Raw genomic sequence first — 20,435 nt, 5'->3', positions numbered from 1 at the left:
TTATGCTGTATTACCGGTAAATGCGTTAATCGCTAAGAGAAATTAATGCGTTAATTAATCGCACACGTTAAAACTTTAATTCTGACAGCTGTACTAAGTAGGAAAAAAGTAGTATTAGATGCTATTTGCAACCCGTTGCAAATAGTAGCAGATAATATTTGTACTCCTAATTAAATACTAACATACAGTACACATGTACTGTAGGCATTGTTGGGAGTAACAGAATACGTGTAAAGGGATTACATATTTAAAATACAAAATATAAGTATCCCACTACAGTTACCATTTAAATAATTGGTAGAATACAGTTACATTCAAAAAGTATTTTGATTACTGAAGAGAAAACTTTGCATTTTATTGTCATTTGTTTCATTTAATATTGAGTCCTTTCAGATTGAAAACATTTATACATATAAATGACGTGATCCAAAGTGCATCTGAACATCTGTGAAACACTTTCAGAGCAGACAGAGAAGTATGTTTGAAGTAAGTTTGGAGCAGAAGAAATAGAAATAAACCTTGTGTAAATTGTCAGCTTTACGCTAAGCTAAAATGTTATTTCTAGCCATTTTACATGCACGTTACCAGACACGATCATATTTTTTTATCATGAAAATTCATGTTGAAACATAATTTATTTTTTCTAGTAAGAACTTTGATATAATGGCAAAAATCACATTCTCGCTAATAATTTTTGTATTGTTTTCCTGTAAAAATATCAAAAAATCCTAACAGTATATTAATTGATTTAGAAACAACACTGCATAATATATTTAGGTTTTTCAGAGAATGTATTTTGAACATGTGTATTTTGAGTTTTTATAGTCAAAACAAGTGAAAAAAAATCTTCCAGTGCTGAAGAAGTAATCCAAAGTATTTATAATATGTTACTGACCGTGAGCAATCTAACAGAACATGTTACAAATTATGTATTCTGTAATCTGTAAAGGAATACATTTAAAAAGGAACCCTGCTAGCTCTTTTGGGGCATCACTGCAGTGTGTTTATTGTGTGTATTTAAAGTCCCATGGACACCCTAGACCAACCCCTAAACCTAACCCTAACCTTCCCTTACAAAAATTAACCATGGTTTTACTACAGTAACCTTAGTATCACTATGGTATTTTTTAGTTAAATCATAGTAACCACAAAATTAAAGATGGCTACTATATTAACACCATATTACTGTAGTAACACCATGGTTAGTTGAATTAAAACAATGGCTTCTGCCAAAAAACATGGTTAATGCAATATTATCATAGCAAAACCAAAAACTCCCGACCTTCACCGTGACCAAAACAATATACATTCATTTAAGTAATTATTATAAGTAGAATTAAAGGAAATATTAAGAGTGTAGTCACGAAACACTGTCTCCACTGTCAAAAAAACACTCATCTGCACCATCCTTACACAATCAATTATTGCAGCTAGACTTAACGGTGCAGATTTTCTTCTATTTTTGTGTTACCACCAGAGTGGAGTGCAAATAGCCACACTGTGTGGCAGCTGCTATTTACACCTTGTACAAATAGTCACCCCCTTTCTTAATTTTATTTATGGTTTTTGGGTATGTGTGCATATCTTGCAACATGTCCATGTTGGTTTTTCTTACAAGTAACATTTGAATTTTGCACAAACATACCATAGTGTTGGATTGGAGAACCAACAAACAAAAGGCAAGTGTTTTCTCATTCTTTTAAAACATTATAAGCCTATTTATTTTGCTATCATAACTCTGCCTATTTATTTTTGCTATCAAAGTTTTCCTCTGCTATCCATGGCCCTATTCGAACTCACTTTGAGAACCACTGATTAGATGTAGTTTTAGATATATATTTTTCACAAATAAAAAAGCATGTCACTGCATTTTCTTTTTTACAGATTATCGAGGATTGGAAATATGTGGCCATGGTGATCGACCGTCTGTTTCTGTGGATCTTTGTTTTAGTGTGCGTTACAGGAACCATTGGGCTCTTCATGCAGCCTCTCTTTAAGAGCTACAACACACCCACTGCAGATGATTTGTAGACACGTACACAGGCAGACCAGCTTCAACCCAACAAACACAGAACAATGGAACAACAAGTTTATTTTTGGTGCACACCCAAACATCTGTCTTATCATGACATGAAGCAGACAACATGCTTATTTCATCATATCTTGTAGCAACTGCAGGATGTGAAACCCAACAATGGACTTCAGACCTGACACGTGTCATATACAGTAGCACTAAGCTCAATTCAATGCACACGACACAAAATTCTTCCATGTCGTTGAGTCAGAGCACACCACTGGACACAAACTGAATATTAAGCTGATTCTAACAGTGACCTGACCTCAAAGCCCTTCAAAGCTGTCATTCATCCACAAAAGTTAGCCCTAGAGGCCTCTACATTCTCTAACCTCTCATTGAAAATAGGGCTTTAAACCCCAAAATGGCTCCAAACCAACAGTCCCCTTGACACTTTGACTGTCTGCCAAGAGAAACTCTTAAAATTCTTATTCCAAAACAAAACTTTACGTGCAGGATGCTTATAAATCTACACACTTTTACGTTGAGATTAGAATTTTCATTAGAATGAGGAACTCAACATAGACAAAGTTAAAACCCAAGAAATGTTGTTTTAATGTAAAAAAGTACCTGATGCTTAGACACATCAGGACTATTTACTGGCTGTATGTATAGATTTCAACTCAACATTTCAACTCTTTATTACAATCCTTACAAGTATGGCATGTATTTCAAGGAACATGCAACGTCTATATCAATATGGATGTAACTGTTTATAAGGTCAATAGGCCAATGTGTACTCATATACACACCCATACACACTTGCATGTACTGTTCTTTAATTCACATTACTTATTTGACTCTTTTTGGTTTAAATATTACGGATGCAGCATCTTCATATTTTGATTGAATTACATATTAACCGACAGAACTGATTTTTTTTGGCCACTTTCATGATCATGTGCTTTTGCTGGAATGAATGATAAGTGCTAAACGTGTCATTTTCATAATGTTATAATATTATAATGATTAGGCGATATGTTATTAAAACCATTCAATATTTGTTGGTGTGTTCCTTATGCGTTTCATTCATGCACAATATGTTACTAATTTCCTATACATCATTTAAAATATCTCATGAGTCTTAATGGCAAGGCTATGACTTCTAGAAATATTTCAATTAAACAGAGGACATTTTAAGAGCATTTTACTGTACACATGTTTAACAAACAATGCTCTCCATATTCATTTTTATATCATATGCATATTGAAAACTTGACATCAAACGTTCTTACACCAGTTTGCATTGCAAAGATTCAGTGTTAAAAAACCCCCACTGAAAAACAACTGTAAAAAAGTGGATGAATATACAATAGCATTTCAAAAGAAGGTTTTTAGATTTAGAATGATAAAAATCACAATTTGGCAAATTTGTATAAGTTGAAATAATGTTTTAATTCATTGGTTGCTTTCCATTTTTATTATATTTCTACAGGATTGCTTATAATACAAACTCAACAGGTAAATAAAAACAAAGATCAGAAGGGGATTTCCTTTATATTTAAAGGAATATTCCGGGTTCACAATACAAGTTAAGCTCAACTGACAGCATTTGTGGTATAATGTTGATTACCACTAATGTTGACTCATTCCATTTACATTTACGCATTTGGCAGACGCTTTAATCCAAAGCAACTTACAGTGCACATGTTACAGGAACAATCCCCCAGAGCAACCTGGAGTTAAGTGCCTTGCTCAAGGGCCCAACAGTGGCATCTTGGTGGTGCTGGGGCTTGAACCCCCAACCTTCTGGTCAGTAACCCTGAGCCTCAACCACTGAGCCACCACTGCCCCAGTAGTTCCCTTTTTTTTCCTTAAAAAAAAAAAGCACAAATCTGGGTTCCAGTGAGGCACTTACAATGGAAGTAAATGGGGGCCAATCTGTAAACATTAAAATCCTCACTATTTTAAAATTATAGTCACAAGATATAAACAACATGTGTTAACATGCTTTTAGTGTGATAAAATCACTTATTAACCTTCTCTGTGAAAAGTTATACCCAGTTTAACAACTTAAAATGATGTTAACAGAAGAATCCATATAAGTGCTTTTATAAAATAATCAGCTTCACATTTCTGCATTTAAACCCTCCAAAAATTGGCCCCATTGACATCCATTGTAAGTGTCTCACTGTAACCTCGATTTTACCTTTTTTTAAAGAAAAGGAGGGACGAGTTGAAATGATATTTTGTGGTAATCAACATTATTCAACAATTGCTGTCGATTGAGCTAAACTTGTATTGAACCCGGAATATTCCTTACTACCTAGGATTTAGGATTGTATTTTTGCAGTATTCATTTCTCAGGACTTTAGGATATTTTTTGTGTTTTTACTGTTAATTCATCATGACTGTGAGTCTGCTGATTTGACAAGTGGCGACAGTGAAGTCAGGGGAGTGTGCAAATGGAGGTAGCCACAGATGTATTATTTAAAAGACTGAGTGTATGAATATTTAAATCATTTTCCAGTAGGTCTTCCTCTCTTCTGAGGACAGAACTCTATGTGCATGCATGCAGATCTACATATGCACTGTAGATGAAGGAAGCTGATGAGCACAGTATGTGAGTCACTCATAATGACAAATGCAAGTAAAAGTATAAATGTGCTGCTTCTTTGGTAGCTTTACCATTGCATACAGTTCTATTGATGCTATTGATGATGTTCTGACGCTATCTGTGCATTTTTCATTTATTGAGAGGTTTCTGTGTATGTATGATCATTTGACCATGTTAATGTGTGATCTATTGAAGGTTTATTCCCATACTCATACAGAAGCAATTGCAATGGCATGAGATAAAAGTGACACAAACCCTCACGGAGGCCACAGCTGGTTCCAACTGGAGCAGAAAATCATCTGAGCTACAGACTGTAGCCATAAACACTGTGGAGAAATGTTTGCCTGAGCTGCTGCTTAGACTCACAGTGTTTTTGAGGGTAGGGGAGCCCTACCCAAGGGACAATACTGAGTTTGAATGTTTTGTTATTTCTATGTGTGTGTGAGCTTGTTTTAAACAAATGAGGGTAGACTGAGAGTAGACACTCAGTAGACCACCGCATACTTTGTGCAATGTAAAAACTTGTAGTGAATGTTGTAACCTATACCCATCAGCCCAAAGCAGAACACAAGAACACAGAACACAACACAATTCATCTCCACTGTTATTGGATCAGTCAAGTTGAGCCTACTTTGAACATTCTTCATAACTATATATCTTTTTGCCAAACTTAAAAAACAAAAAACAATGAGGCCTTTAGCCCCCTTGTACTTGCTTGTTTGGGGTTACCTCTCCCCATCCCCCTGGAATCTACGCCCCTGCAGCAGATCCACATTTCATTTACAGTAAGTAAATATAAATATGCATTTACTATTGGTTTATCAATTCCCTATTCCCCATAATTTCACGTAAGTAATAACAATTTTAATTTATTGTTTCTATTGGGTCTTAATGACCAACTGCACATTTCTATTTTGTAGCTTCCCACTGGTTACTGACCAAGAAAGCACTTTCATTAACTTAAAAATCAAAAGAAGCAATGATGTTTTCATCACTGGGCTATTCATGGAGACAAATACGTAGCTTGTCAACATTAATTAATCAACATTAATGCGTTTTAAGGACATGTTTGAAAGCCTTCGCCTAGGTTCACTAAAGCTGTTTGCTACCCTGACCACAAACGTTAACGTCTTTTTGAAAATGTTACTGTACCTTTAAGTTTGCCCGCGCTCCTCCCCTCCCTGTTTGTTGTGGGACTCGCGCGCTCCTGGATTCTCTCTGGGACCGATGCGCGCGATTATACCCGTTCTCTGCTTTTATTACCACCAGCAAATAATAACCGCAAAGTTTTTATCCGTTGTAATGATTCTTAAAAGTTGATTTTAAAGTGCAGTTGGAATGCTTTCACCCTGATTTATGTTCATTAATAAAAACAATTTTCCGAAAATGACGTTGACAAGCATTGGGCTTTTTACGCTGTTTACCAATATCGTCGCCAGCACGCCAGGTAAGTGCGAACTATTTATATCTGTCAGGTTAGTAAAGAGAAAATAACAGTTGGTATGGGCGACATTTGCTATGACTTTCTTGAATATGTGTGTACTTTGTCTATGTTCATGTCTCTTTGAGTTTGATTACAGGAGTCTTTAGCATTTAATAAAAGTACTGAAATAGTGCTTTATTGAATACTATTATTTAACCGTTTAACGCATAGTGTGTATTCAACTCATTCCACCCTCTGTACCTCTTCCATTTTCTGGAATTGTGCCCAAATATCTTTAGTATTCCTCAATCTTTATCTTATAAAATGTGTTAAAAAAAGGAGAAAAAGACAAAATTGCAAAAATATAGTTTTTTTTTTTATAATAGCTTAAGTATCAAAAGTGTATAGGGCCATTAAAGACCCTAGATATGTAATAGTTTCATGTTTGTTTGTTTTTTGCACTTTCATAAATAATATTTTTATGATTAATTCATATCTATATAAGTTTACTCTCACAGTATATCTATTTCTTTGTCTATTACAAGACAAATTAGTACTATATTCATACTAATAAATACTATATCACATTAATTGTCTGGGCAACAATGGTGAATTATTAGCAATGTTAAATGATCAGTATTCTATATGAGTTTACACATGCAGTTGAAGTCAGAAGTTTACATACACTTAGGTTGATTTTTTAACCACTCCATAGATTTCATATTAGCAAACTATAGTTTTGGCAAGTCGTTTAGGACATCATCTTTGTGCATGACACAAGTAATTTATCCAACAATTGTTTACAGACAGATTGTTTCACTATAAATTGACTATATCACAATTCCTGTGGGTCAGAAGTTTACATACACTAAGTTAACTTTGCTTTTAAGCAGCTTGGAAAATTCCAGAAAATTATGTCAAACCTTTAGACAATTAGCCAATAAGCTTCTGATAGGATAATTGGAGTCAATTGGAGGTGTACCTGTGGATGTATTTTAAGGCCTTCCTTCAAACTCAGTGCCTTTTTGCTTGACATAACAGTTGTGGACCTCTACAAGTCTGGTTAATCCTTGGCTAAAATTTCCAAATGCCTGAAGGTACCACATTCATCTGTAAAAACAATAGTATGCAAGTATAAACAACATGGGTCCACACAGCCTGTTCTGTCTCCTAAAGATTAGGTGCGAAAAGTGAAAATATATCCTAGAACAACAGCAAAAGACCTTGTGAAGATGCTGGATGAAATAGATCGCATCATGAGTAAGGACATTTTGTGGATATATTGACACAACATCTCAAGACATCAGCCAGGTCTGTTGCAGATGGGTCCTCCAAATGGACAATGACTCCAAGCATACCTCCAAAGATGTGGCAAAATGGCTTAAGGACAACAAAGTCATAGTATTGGAGTGGTCATCACAAAGGTCTGACATCAATCCAATAGAATATTTGTGGGCAGAACTGAAAAAGCATGTGCGAGCAAGGAGGCCAACAAGCCTGACTCAGTTACACCAGTTCTGTCTGGAGGAATGGGTCAAAATTCCAGCAACTTATTGTGAGAAGCTTGAGGAAGGCTACCCAAAACCTTTGACCCAAGTTAAACAGATTAAAGGCAATGTTACCAAATACTAACAAAGTGTATGTAAACTTCTGACTCACTGGGAATGTGATGAAAGAAATAAAAGCTGAAAACATTCTGACATTTCACATTCTTATAATAAAGTAGTGATCCTATCTGACCTAAGACAGGGAATGTTTTCAAGATTAAATGTCTGGAATTGTGATAAAATGAGTGTAACTGTATTTGGCTAAGGTGTATGTAAAATTCTGACTTCAACTGTACACAATAGCCTTGCTATTTATTACTCAAGGTTTCTGTGATTGACTTGATTTATACATGACATTTCTGTTTGATGAAGAAACAACATGAAAGTAAACTATAGCAAGTCCAACACATGAAGAGTATGATAAGATAATTGTCATTTGGGTGGACTATTGAAATTATGTGAGTTGTGTGTCTTTTTAGACTAAATAGTGCTTGAGAAATTATTTGTGTATCTTATCTGTAGCTCAATATGTGTTTGACAGTCAGTTGCATTTCATGAAATGTCAGTGTTCTAAATATATATATAATGGGGTATATATAAATATGTATAATATGAAAATATATTTTATTCTATTATTTTCTAATTTTCTTGAAAATAGGTCGAAAATATGACACTATCTGTGTATTTTGTTGATCCATTTATGATAAATATATTTGTCATGTCTCTAAGGACCCAAATATTGTTTGTTGAAATTCCCATGCATTTAAGGGTTTATCTACTAATAAACAGCTTGATACTAATGAGCACCTACCTGGTAAATTTAGATCCTAGAATGTCCTAAAATGTAAATACAATGTTGTATGTATAGAAATGATATTAAATTGACATCAATGCATTTGGCAAATGCATAAATGTCAAATTCCAAAGCGACAACATTCACACCATACAAGCTATACATTTTATGAGCTTAAAAATGATACCTATTATTAACCCTTATTATAAATTAGGTCATGAAAATGATTATATAATAACTGTAAAAGTATAATGATAATTTGTGTGTTTTTATAGCAGCCAAAGATTTTGTATCTCTGGCAGAGAGAGAAGATGCTCTACTCAGGGACTTGTTTCAGGGATACCAGCGCTGGGTCAGGCCCGTTCTGCATGCAAACCACACTGTGAAAGTCCGCTTTGGCTTGAAGATATCTCAGCTAGTCGATGTGGTATGAAAACACTACAGATGCAACCTTGTCTTTCATTAATTTTGAGGCAAAACCTTGGCCCTAGGTAGTCTTTGTCCATGGTGCTGAAACGTAACTCATTTAGCTGCTCTCCATGGTCCTGAAAACCATTGATTTAAAAAACACTTTAAAGGGGTCATATAATGGTACATGCACTTTTTCAAGTTGATTGTACTGAAATGTGTGTTGGCTGTGCCTGTACACAACCATCCAATTATGATAAAAATCCATCCAGCGTTTTTGTTTTAATCTCCTTATATATTTTCCCCTGCCTCAAATCGAGTCGTTCGACCGTGTGACGTCACACGGTCGGACGCCCCTCCCAGGATTGTTGATTGACAGCAGTGTTTCAACACAGACCCGCCCTCGCTTGTGAGCGAGCTGTCAATCACAGTCCGTCATCATTGTTGATACACTGGAGCAGAATGGCGCCTAAGCGATTGTGGTTTTCTGTTCTTCGGTGTAATAACGAACACAGCAGTCATTTTGATGTTCCTAAATCTGAACCGCTGAAGACGCAGTGGCTGAGTTGTGTTTACGATGGGAATATTCCCCACGAGCAACGTCAATGCGTTCATGTTTGCGCGAATCATTTTTCACCAGACTGCTTTATAAACGAGGGTCAGTATAAAGCTGGTTTTGCTAAGAAGCTGCTGCTGAAAAAAGATTCGGTACCAACTATTTATATTCCCTCTGCACCTCCAGAAGAAGTAAGTGTAACGTTTTATTAACCTTTATATTAATCTTTGCAAATCGCTTGCACGCTTCACAATGAATGTGGCTAATGTTTACACTCAGGGTACATTACGGCATGTTTTCCATAACGTTACTGATGTTCTCAATATAATTCATAATCCCACGCTTATAATGAACAACGCGTTATGGTTATTGTGTTATTAAAAACTGTGTACGGAGGGGCGGGGTGACCAAAGCTCATTATCATTTAAAGTCATATGTACTGAAACGGCGTGCTGAAAGCAGAGCTGTTTTTGAGCAGGTAAAATTAGTGTTTTCTTAAAATACTAATGAGAATTTTTAATAAAAGTATATTACAAAGTTTTCATTTAGACCCTAAAGATTCATATTAACTTGTACAAAAATGGCATTATATGACCCCTTTAAGACAAATGTTAGTGGCATCTGTTTGGTTACTGCTGTTCCCCTCCTCCATCTTTTTTCCCCTTTCACCTTGACTTATTTTGGCTTGCTCTTTCACTGAAAGGGTTTTGTTGTTCAGGAGAGGCTGAATTATTAACATAGGAGATCCAGTGAGTGTTTACATCCTGAAAAGTGTGCCCGCACATGAATCCACCAACATACCATTTCTCTTCCTGATAAATTTAGCTTTAAACTGAATTTATAGGAATTCAGCTTATTTTAAAGAAAATATAATTGCTCAGCAAACATTTGTTGTATTAATCTCCTCATATCATGTGCTTGCTAACCTAAGCACAATTGTCTGTCTGCAGTCACATACATACAATCACACAGACACACAATGACATCCAATGCAGGTGTAACTCTGATTTGTGTCTGATTTGAGCCTGAATAAGTAAATAATGTATTTGATTCTTAAATGTTTCTGGCAGTCCTGCAAAAAACAGGAAGGGCACTAAGTGCATTTTTATTAATGCATCGACAGAATAAGTGAGTAAAAGGCTAAGTGTACCTCTAAATATGACACAGTATAATACAAAATGATGACATCAATTTACTGTTATTGCACCTTGCAATTTGATTTACTTGATGAGTGCTCAGATGTGCCTGTTCAATGTTATTGATGTAAACTCTGCCTGAAGGCATAGTTGCCCGTGTGCCTCTTAATACAGCATATTAGATGGTTTTAAAAGTGGTTATGTGGACATTTTTGTAAAGCAATTATTATGTGGACTGAATCACCCCTCTTAGTCTTACTTTGCAGTAGGTACCTCATAAACAAAAAACAAAGACAGAATAATTGGTGTATTTTTGGCCAATAATATCAACACTTGTTTGATAAATGAGACCTTTTACTGTACCCCTTTATGCTTTGTCTTTTGAACAACCTTCAGTGGGCTTTAAAAATAAAAACTAATAGTATTTATTGTTGATTATTTGAGTTAAAGTCTTAATTTGAGAAAAAATAATCAAAGATATCTAACAATTATGACTAATAATAATGACTTAATGTAGTGCACTAAGAGCTCAGTTTTCTCACATTTATGTGGTTGTTTATGCCATTATATCTCATTCTCTCTTCCCTGTTTCTGAATTTAGGATGAGAAAAATCAACTCATGACCACTAATGTGTGGCTATGGCAGGTATGTAACCTCAAACATAATTTTGTCCACAGAGGTATTATGACCCAGATATTCTGTTACTCAGTTTTACCATTGTTAGAAAATGGTTATGTTAAATGTTAAAGATTACACTAAACTAAATAAATAACACTAAATGAGCAATTCTCTTAATACTACCTGTAACCTGACACTGACAATAGTAATGAAATAAACATTGAACAAATTGAACAATTTTGGTTTGCAGGAATGGATGGATTATAAACTGCGTTGGAACCCTGAGAATTATGGTGGCATCACCTTTATCAGAGTTCCATCTGAAAGCATCTGGCTCCCAGACATTGTTTTATATGAGAAGTAAGTTGGTGTCATTTCTACAAAAAACATACATATATAACAATTGTGGTATCATTAATCTGGCATATTAATGATGCCAGCCTTATGCTGTTAGCATTACATTATCATTAAAAGTGATTTAATTGTATGCTGCTCAACTTTCAGTGCCGATGGACGTTTTGAAGGTTCACTTATGACCAAGGTCATTGTGAAGTATAATGGTATGATCACTTGGACACCCCCTGCCAGCTACAAGTCAGCCTGCACCATGGATGTGACGTTTTTCCCGTTTGATCGGCAGAACTGCTCAATGAAGTTCGGCTCCTGGACGTATGATGGAAACATGGTTAACCTTGTACTTGTCAGCCAGCAAGTGGACCGAAGTGACTTCTTTGATAATGGTGAATGGGAGATTCTCAGTGCCACTGGTGTCAAAGGCAGCCGACAAGATGGCTACCTTTCCTACCCTTACATCACATATTCATTCATCCTGAAACGTCTTCCTCTCTTCTACACGCTCTTCCTCATTATTCCTTGTCTGGGCTTGTCCTTCCTCACAGTGCTGGTCTTCTACCTTCCCTCTGATGAAGGAGAGAAAGTGTCCCTCTCGACATCCGTGCTGGTGTCACTCACTGTCTTCGTCCTGGTAATCGAAGAGATAATTCCTTCTTCGTCCAAGGTCATTCCGCTGATTGGGGAGTACTTGCTGTTTATCATGATCTTCGTCACTTTGTCCATCATTGTGACGGTGTTTGTAATAAACGTCCACCACCGGTCCTCCGCCACTTACCACCCCATGTCTCCATGGGTGCGTACACTGTTCCTCCAGCAGCTGCCTCACTTTCTCTGCATGAGAGGGAACACCGACCGCTACCACTACCCAGAGATGGAGCCCCATAGTCCTGACCTCAAGCCTCGCAACAAGAAAGGGCCTGGTCCTGAGGGAGAAGGTCAAGCTCTGATCAATATGCTGGAGCAAGCCACCAACTCTGTTCACTACATCTCACGCCACATTAAGAAGGAGCATTTTATTAGAGAGGTAAGAGCTTGAAGATATAATGTAAAGTTGAGGTTATACCGTCCTAAACTCTGTGTTGAGCCAGATGGTAGACTAAAGAGTGCCTGCAATAAATGATTGCAAACAGAAATTGACTTTCAGGATAACGAGACACTTTCAAAAGGTTGACATGTCCTGTGGTGAGACATACACTTGCCTATTCTTTTATAATTATTATGCATGCATTTCTTACAGCCATATTACACTGTTAAAATTGTAATTATCTGGCTTGATTCAAGTCTACAATATTATTTACTGTAACATTAGGTTACACCAATGTAACAAGGTTAAGGATGGGAAAGGAGGAGGCGGAAACTGGCTGAAGAGTCAAAATACTATTTAATTTAAACATAAAAACACAAACACACATTGCAACTGCATGTGGCTCTCTCTCTCCCGAACTGGCGCATTGTGCAGCATTTATCCCTGTCCTCCTCGCGAGTGGAGGATAAAGCAAAACATCCCTCCTCAGCTTACGGAGTGAATAACTTTGTTTATATATGTTTATATTCTCATTTACATATATATATATATATATATATATATATATATATATATATATATATATATATATATATAAATAAAAACACCATTAAAAGAGTATATTTCTCTAAAAGAGTGGCACAAACAGTGAAGCGTCTTTTTCAAGATGTCTTTCCGTTTTGTGTGTTTCCTAGTCGTTCTCTCTCCCCGTCTGATGGCCACGATCGCTGCCTCTTGTGTCTGGGTGCTACCCACGCATAGTCAGCGTTCGTGGATGGTTCATGCTTTCACTGCGAGAGCATGGCCATGGCTACGTTGCGGTCGAGGCTCGCACCCAGCCGCTCCCCGACTCGGTCCTTCTACCTAAGCTCCTCCGCTCTCACTACACTCGACGGCGGGGCAGCAAGGGGCTACACGGCAATTCCCCAGGTGGACCAAGCGGTCGCGGTGCACTTATGCCTGCAAAATGCCTCCACCTGGCGGAACCACCCGAGGCTCCCATCCAGGGCCTGTAGGCTGACGTCGTCTCTGACGGCTAAAGCCTACAGCGCCGCTGGACACGCCTCAGGGCCGGCCCCGGCGCGGAGCTACCCGCAGGACGGCGACGCCTCGCCTCACGACCGGCGGCCAAGAACCCTAAGAAGGCTTCGAAGCGCTCCTGAGACGGCCAGCCCTGGGACTCAGGAAACTGCACTTCAGGAGCTGGTAAGCAGACCACTCCCTCCCCCGCCGGAGGGGCTGGTGGAGAATCCTTATTTCCTTTTGGAATTTATTTCACTGCATGCCCAACGAGCTGCGGTACCCACATTTTCAAAAAAAGAGCATTATCCTCAGCCCCCGTGCTCCACTTCCGATCTCCCCGGAATCACGACTGCCGACTGCATTGGCACATCAACTGCCTCGAGTTGCTGGCAGTACTACTTGCCCAGAGGAGGCTTTTGCCGTTGATCCGGGGCAAGCACGTGTTGCTCCGGACGGACAACACAGCCGCGGCGGCGTATATCAACCGCCAAGGCGGTCTACGGAGGTTACGTCAGTATCCGAGATGGTTTCCACTTTCTACAGTATGTTATGGCCCAGCTCAAAAGCCACAACAAATAGAGGAAACCACACTCAAGGGAATACCAAAAAAGAATATTTATTAACAAAAGTATAAATTAACTTAACAAATAATAAATCATTAGAGAAAAGTCAACAAATGAAACTGGCAAAACATAATGCCAGTTCTTCAAACAAACGGAACACAACAAAAACAAAAAGGAACACCATGCTGGGGACAAGCAACAGAACAAACAGTCCAAAACCCGCGACAATCAGGAAGGGGCGGGTTTTATGCCATCTAGAGACAGTGGCCAGCTGACTCCGATCTGCGTGATGGCCTCAGCTCCACTCCACCTGGAAGTTCACCCTGCAAACACAAAAACACACCCAAACATCCTGACAGAAACAAGAAACCCATGGGCCGTCACAAGTACAACAAAAAAGTGTTTACCTGCAATTGTTAACTTAATGATCTAATTTCACTTGACCTAACCCATAAAAATTACGTCTGTTGATGTAACCTAATTTGTCTGGTCGATTGAGTCAGATTGAATAAAAATGTGTACTAATAAAACCAGTTATTTAAATGTTACTACATGAAGCACATCTTTTAGGTTACCCTACAACATAAATCCTGTATATACAGTATATATATATATATATATATATATATATATATATATATATATATATATATATATATATATATATATATATATATATACTGTATATACAGGATTTATGTTGTAGGGTACATAATATATATATATATATATATATATATATATATATATATATATATATATATATATATATATATATATATATATATATATATATACAGTGTACATAAAAAGCCCCCAAAAAGGAACAACAACAAATACCCATATACAGTACAAATGTTGGGCGAGTTTAGCATCTCTGTCTTGCTATTAACTTTAGCACAATGGACCCTTTTCACAGACCTGTTATGATGCGTTTGTGCCTTCTTTAACAACTTAAATGTATAACTTTTTTATATTTCCAATTTTAATAATATTTAGTGTAAATGTATAACATTGTAGTTTGTATTATATTACCATGGAATAAGTCTTAAAAAATCAGTTACCACAGCTGGGATGAGGCTTCTAACACAGCTGCTGAGGGAGTGAAAGAAAATTTGGCCTATTACTCTCTTCTTACTGCTGTTTTCCAGTGCTGTATATTTTTAACTTCTTTTGCAAAGCTGTGAAAGTGTGATCGTGAATTTTGCTGTTGGAGCAAACGCGTAAGCAAAAATTACATTTGCTGTTGTTCCCCATTCACGAGCGAGTGAAATTATGTTATAATGATGTTGTTTTTAAGGTTAATATTAGTTCAATGTTTTAATGAGTAAAACTTAAAAAATAAGTGTTTATAAATTCATAAACATCCAAAGTTCCTGTGATTTGTGTGAAAGTGAATAAAATGCACAGTTGTTGTCGTGCCCCCAGTGTCAATTTCATTTGTATTTACATTTAGTAAATTAGCTGATGCTTTTGTGTACAGTAAGTGCAAGTTAAGTTCAATAGTAAGAACAATTAATGTGGACTGGTTATGTGCTCATGGAACAGATGTGTTTTTAGCTGGTTCTTGAATGTTGAGATGGTATCAGCAGATCGTCTGAAATTTGGAAGCTCATTCCACCACAGTGGAACCGAGAAAGCGAATGATCGTGAAATAGACTTTGAGCCTCTTTGTGATGGGACCACCAGGCACTGCTCTTTCATAGATCGCAGAGAGAAAGTTGGAGCATAGACTTGAAGAAATGAATTGAAGTAAGAGGGTGCGGTTCCATTGGCTGTCCTGAAGGACAGTCTCAAAGCCTTGAATTTGATGCAGGCAGCTACAGGTAGCCAGTGGAGTGAAATCAAGTGTGGGGTGACATGAGCCCTTTTTGGCTGATTGAAGACCAGACACACTGCAGCATTCTGGACCATCAGCAGTGGTTTAATTGTTTTAGCTGGGAAGCCAGCCAACAAAGCATTACAGTAGAAATATAGAAAGTGACACACAAATCTCAGTTTGCAAAAATGTAGTTATAGTACCATTTATTGTATGAGACTAGGTTGCAATATAGATGACAACCATGATGTTGATTATGATGATTATTGTTTGACTCTGCCAGGTCGTACAGGATTGGAAGTTTGTGGCGCAGGTGCTGGACAGGATCTTTCTCTGGGCATTCCTCACTGTGTCTGTTCTGGGCACCATCCTCATCTTCACACCTGCCGTGAAAATGTTCCTGCGCACTCCCCCCCCTTCTCCATGAGACACCAACCAAACCCCCACACATAGACATCCATCAGAAAGGTTTTTTTTAACAACATTACACTCAGATGATCTGATGTATAGGTCAGAACTACATACAGAGAACATCACTATGTTTAGAGATAAAATTAGTTAGTTTTGTCATGTTCACTGTTGTCTTTTGTTTTTGTGCTTTTATGTTGAAGTTTAGTTTAGTTCCTGTTTGGTTTTTGTTGTCCTTTTTAGTTTCATTTTATGATTGGTTTTCCCCTGATTAGTTCTCATTCACTGATTGTTTCCCCAGGTGTTCCTCATTCCCTTGTTTGTTCCTTTTGTGTATATAAGCACTTTTAGTTTCCTTGTTAGTGATTGCATGTGTCACTATGACCTGTGCTAGGTTTCCTTTGTTTTTTCTGTGACGAAGGCAGGCAGAGAATGTGGATCTAAATGCAGCTTTTTATTAATAAAAACAGGGAAAACTCAGGACAAAGGAAACCTAGCACAGGGCATAGTGACACATGCAATCACTAACAAGGAAACAAGGAAACTAAAAGGCTTATATACACAAAAGGAACAAACAAGGGATTGAGGAACACCTGGAGAAACAATCAGGGAATGAGAACTAATCAGGGGAAAACCAATCATAAAATGAAACTACAAAGGACTACAAAAACCAAACAGGAAACAGGAACTAAACTAAACTTCAACATATAAGCACAAAAGACAACAGTGAACATGAGAAGTTTATTGTTTCAAATACTCTGATTTGAGATCAATACTACAAGATTATCAACATAGTGGAATATAACATTTACCATTTACATGCAGAGGAACATTGTGTGCTTTTACTGTTTACCACAGGAAAGTGATACAACTGACTGTTTGCAACCTTTTGTTGTTTTGTGGAACAAATTTTATTTAGAGATAATTTAATTCTTCTTGTTAGCATACATTCCACACTTCAAACATTCAAGCTGAGGAGCACAAAACAATAAAAGTCAGTCAAAATAGTATAAACTAATAATATAGACAACAACGTGATATTCCTTTAAAAAAAAAAAAAAAAGAGGTCATTTTCGGTTATGATAAAGATCTCTTTCTATCCATAATGTGTTAAAACAACTTATTACATGGCTCTCTGGAATACTTGATTCTGATTAGTCATTGGCACCATCTAGCAGTCTGATATTTCTCTGTAACAACCACATATATCAGACCACTCCTGATCTGATGCATGTATTTGCAAGCAAACTTTCCTGCTTCTCAGATCACTGTGCGATCTTTCGCAATCTCTGCAAGCAAGCTAATAAAATTATTTAAACTCAAATGAATGTTTCATGTCAATTTATTTATTTATTTGGCAAGTATTCATGTAATAAGATTCATAATGAGCAGTCAGATGATTATTAACCCTTTCATATGAACCGTCACACAGAATAACGGCCCCGCAGAGTAGTGTCACACGTGTTTCTGCAACAGCCAGTTATGTTACAAGCTGCCAGATTCAAATCAGCTTTCACGCTGACATAGGCTGCACTGGTCAAGCGTCTGTAATTTATATCTGCTCAAACAGTCTTTTAAACCACAGAATAAGTTTATTTTATATACTGTACATACATCCAACTCATCACCAAAGTACCACGATAAAAAGTTTACAACTCTTATACATACAGTCAAACATCAAACGCGATCTTCCTCCGATGTGTGCTGCCATTAGTATTGGTTGTCATTCGTTAAACAAACAGCTACTCAAAGAGTTTTTTCAAGCACATCATATGTTTATTTTATGTAACAAACAGCCAAATTGTCACAAAAGTACCACATTAACAGTTCACAGCTTGTATATGCACAGCCATCATTTCTAAACTCGATCTTCCCATGCATGCAGCCACGTCTGCTTAGGCGCAGATGTGGATTTCATTCAAACAAACCGCAACTCAAACAGTCTTTTAAGGCAAATAATAAGTTTGTTTACTGAAACAGACAAAATATCACAAATGAACCGCGATAACAGTGTAAAACTCATATACTCACAGGGAATACATGATTATCGGATGCACGCAGCCATGTCTGTTTACATTAGAGCTTTTGACACACACACACACACACACACACACACACACACACACACACACACACACACACACACAGTAGCCTAGTCTTGTAAAACGCTGAATAACTCAGATGGTCATATTCATAAAATAAACACCAACAGAACTCTTGACGTAACCCGAAGGTGGAATACAGCTGTTCAGCGATTTAATTCTAATTACATCATTACATAATTTCAATGCAAATCAATATTTTATGTCCATGTATTTTATTTGGTTTGTGGCCGTGTAATAAGTTGGATAATTTACAGTCAGTTGTTATCATAAAATAAACCCCTTCAGGGTGATACAATACTATAACAACTGGCTGACTTAACCCTTAAATATTTGTTATGATTCGAATTGCAGACAGACTGATGGTGACATTACCTTCGTATTAATCTTGGTAATTCAATCAACTGTATTATACCTTAAATGTCCCCTGTACATATGTAAAACATAATTTGCTCTTTTAATATTAGTAAAATATGCAATTTAAAGACAATCAACTCTTCACCAAATCTGAGCAAATTTTTTTTTTTTAATTTTAAAATATGTAAACAAGCTTTTGACAATGTTTCAGTTAGTCAATACACACTAACATTCTGGTTTTACCCACAAATTTTAAGCCATGTTGTCATCCTGTTCTTTAGAATGACCAATGCAGTAAAAGTCTTTGGTAAAATGAATGATAGGCTACATCAAGATGTTAGGTTAGAATTGAATCAGTAGGCTATTATCAGCATGTACAGGTCTTGTAAATGGTCACCATTTCCTTTAAGATTCTTTTAAGAATTTTTAAGCACATTTTTAAATTCGCTAGTTCTTTTTAAATGGTCCAGTGTAACAAGTGAATTTTTAAATGCATGTATCTCAGTTACTATTAGTTGCATGCATAGTAATGGTGACCAATAAGATGGTAAATGCTAAATTATTACAGAATATTAGAGAATGTTATTGGAGAAAGTTTTTGCAAATATTAAGGTAAATTCTCCGTTATTGAGCACATGTGTGCCTCTCCCTTGTGATTGGTGTGCCGTGCTTTAAGTATTTAATTGATAAATGGTGTTCATAAAGAGACGTTGTGTTTGTTATCTTCCCTGTAAATTATTTAGTGCTTCTCTTGCATTTCGTTTGCAAGTAGCAGGATCAACTCTGCAGCTTTGTTCTCTGTCTCTCTCTTGGTTAGTTGCGCGTTTGCTTTTTAATCTTGCGCCTGTACCCAACAGCACCAATATTAATATATTATTAGGTTGAAGTGCATTGATGTGGTGAGCTTAGAGTCTAAGAGCCTTTCTCACTGAACTGAAGGTAATGCATTTATTTGGGCTTTAGTGGGGTGGTTTATTAAGGGTTCCAATTTTATGTTTAAAGTGTATTCATAATACATTTGTCATTGCATGTGTGGTGTGGCTCCACTGTTTGTTTTGCCAAACTTGTTACACAATATTTGTCTTGTTTCTTCATTGAAAAGTGCAAAACATTAAATTTAAGACAGTGGATTAAAATACCTCATTATAAATAAATAAATGTGTACTGTGTGTAGTTCCAGAAATGAAAACCCAACAGATACACATACAAAAATATTTTATAATGAATACTTGCCAGATAAGAGCGATGTGTAACGAGTTGGGCTCAGGTGCATTCAATAAGGCAGAAAATCAGATCCTGATAATAATGTGGGAAATTGCGCTATATAGTAACTTAACTTACATTTACACCAGCACATTTAATCCACATTAAGTAGAACTGAAACTGGAGCTGGCAGGTCCAAAGGTGCAAAATCAACACTAAGCTTCTACCTTATCTCCAGAAGTTGTTGGCTCGTTATTCGATTAACATTCAGTTTCACCTACCCACTTTTTGCTGTAGCTGGAGAATTATGAATAAAAAATAAAAATGGGCTTTCAATAACTAGCGCATGTAATGGACCATCTGAGATTTCCACCCACAACACTAAAATGTCAAAGATGTCCAAGTATTAATTAATTAATTCATTAAATTATTAAATTAAAGTTTGTTATACATACAATTTAAAATCTTT

General features: G+C 36.7%; 2 protein-coding genes across 2 annotated transcripts in view; both read left to right on the top strand.

Annotated features, from left to right (window-relative positions):
• The window catches only part of LOC127659775 (neuronal acetylcholine receptor subunit beta-2-like), a 34,558-nt gene extending 31,626 nt beyond the window's left edge, over positions 1–2,932 (top strand). Inside the window, exon 7 of the mRNA XM_052149730.1 lies at positions 1,885–2,932. Within this exon, the coding sequence (XP_052005690.1) occupies positions 1,885–2,031 (147 nt within the window). The 3' untranslated portion in view covers positions 2,032–2,932. The remainder of the gene's footprint in view (positions 1–1,884) is intronic.
• Positions 2,933–5,879: 2,947 nt separating this feature from the next.
• LOC127659882 (neuronal acetylcholine receptor subunit non-alpha-2-like) lies at positions 5,880–16,418 on the top strand. Its single transcript, XM_052149839.1, has 6 exons — positions 5,880–6,078; positions 8,670–8,821; positions 11,096–11,140; positions 11,364–11,473; positions 11,618–12,491; positions 16,180–16,418. Exons 1-6 carry the CDS (start codon positions 5,988–5,990, stop codon positions 16,321–16,323), a joined length of 1,416 nt encoding a protein of 471 aa, XP_052005799.1. The 5' UTR covers positions 5,880–5,987; the 3' UTR covers positions 16,324–16,418.
• Positions 16,419–20,435: the final 4,017 nt, after the last annotated feature.

This window comes from Xyrauchen texanus, chromosome 19 (assembly GCF_025860055.1).
Source record: "Xyrauchen texanus isolate HMW12.3.18 chromosome 19, RBS_HiC_50CHRs, whole genome shotgun sequence".
NCBI lineage: Eukaryota > Metazoa > Chordata > Actinopteri > Cypriniformes > Catostomidae > Xyrauchen > Xyrauchen texanus.
This window is presented reverse-complemented; position numbering and strand designations above follow the sequence as displayed.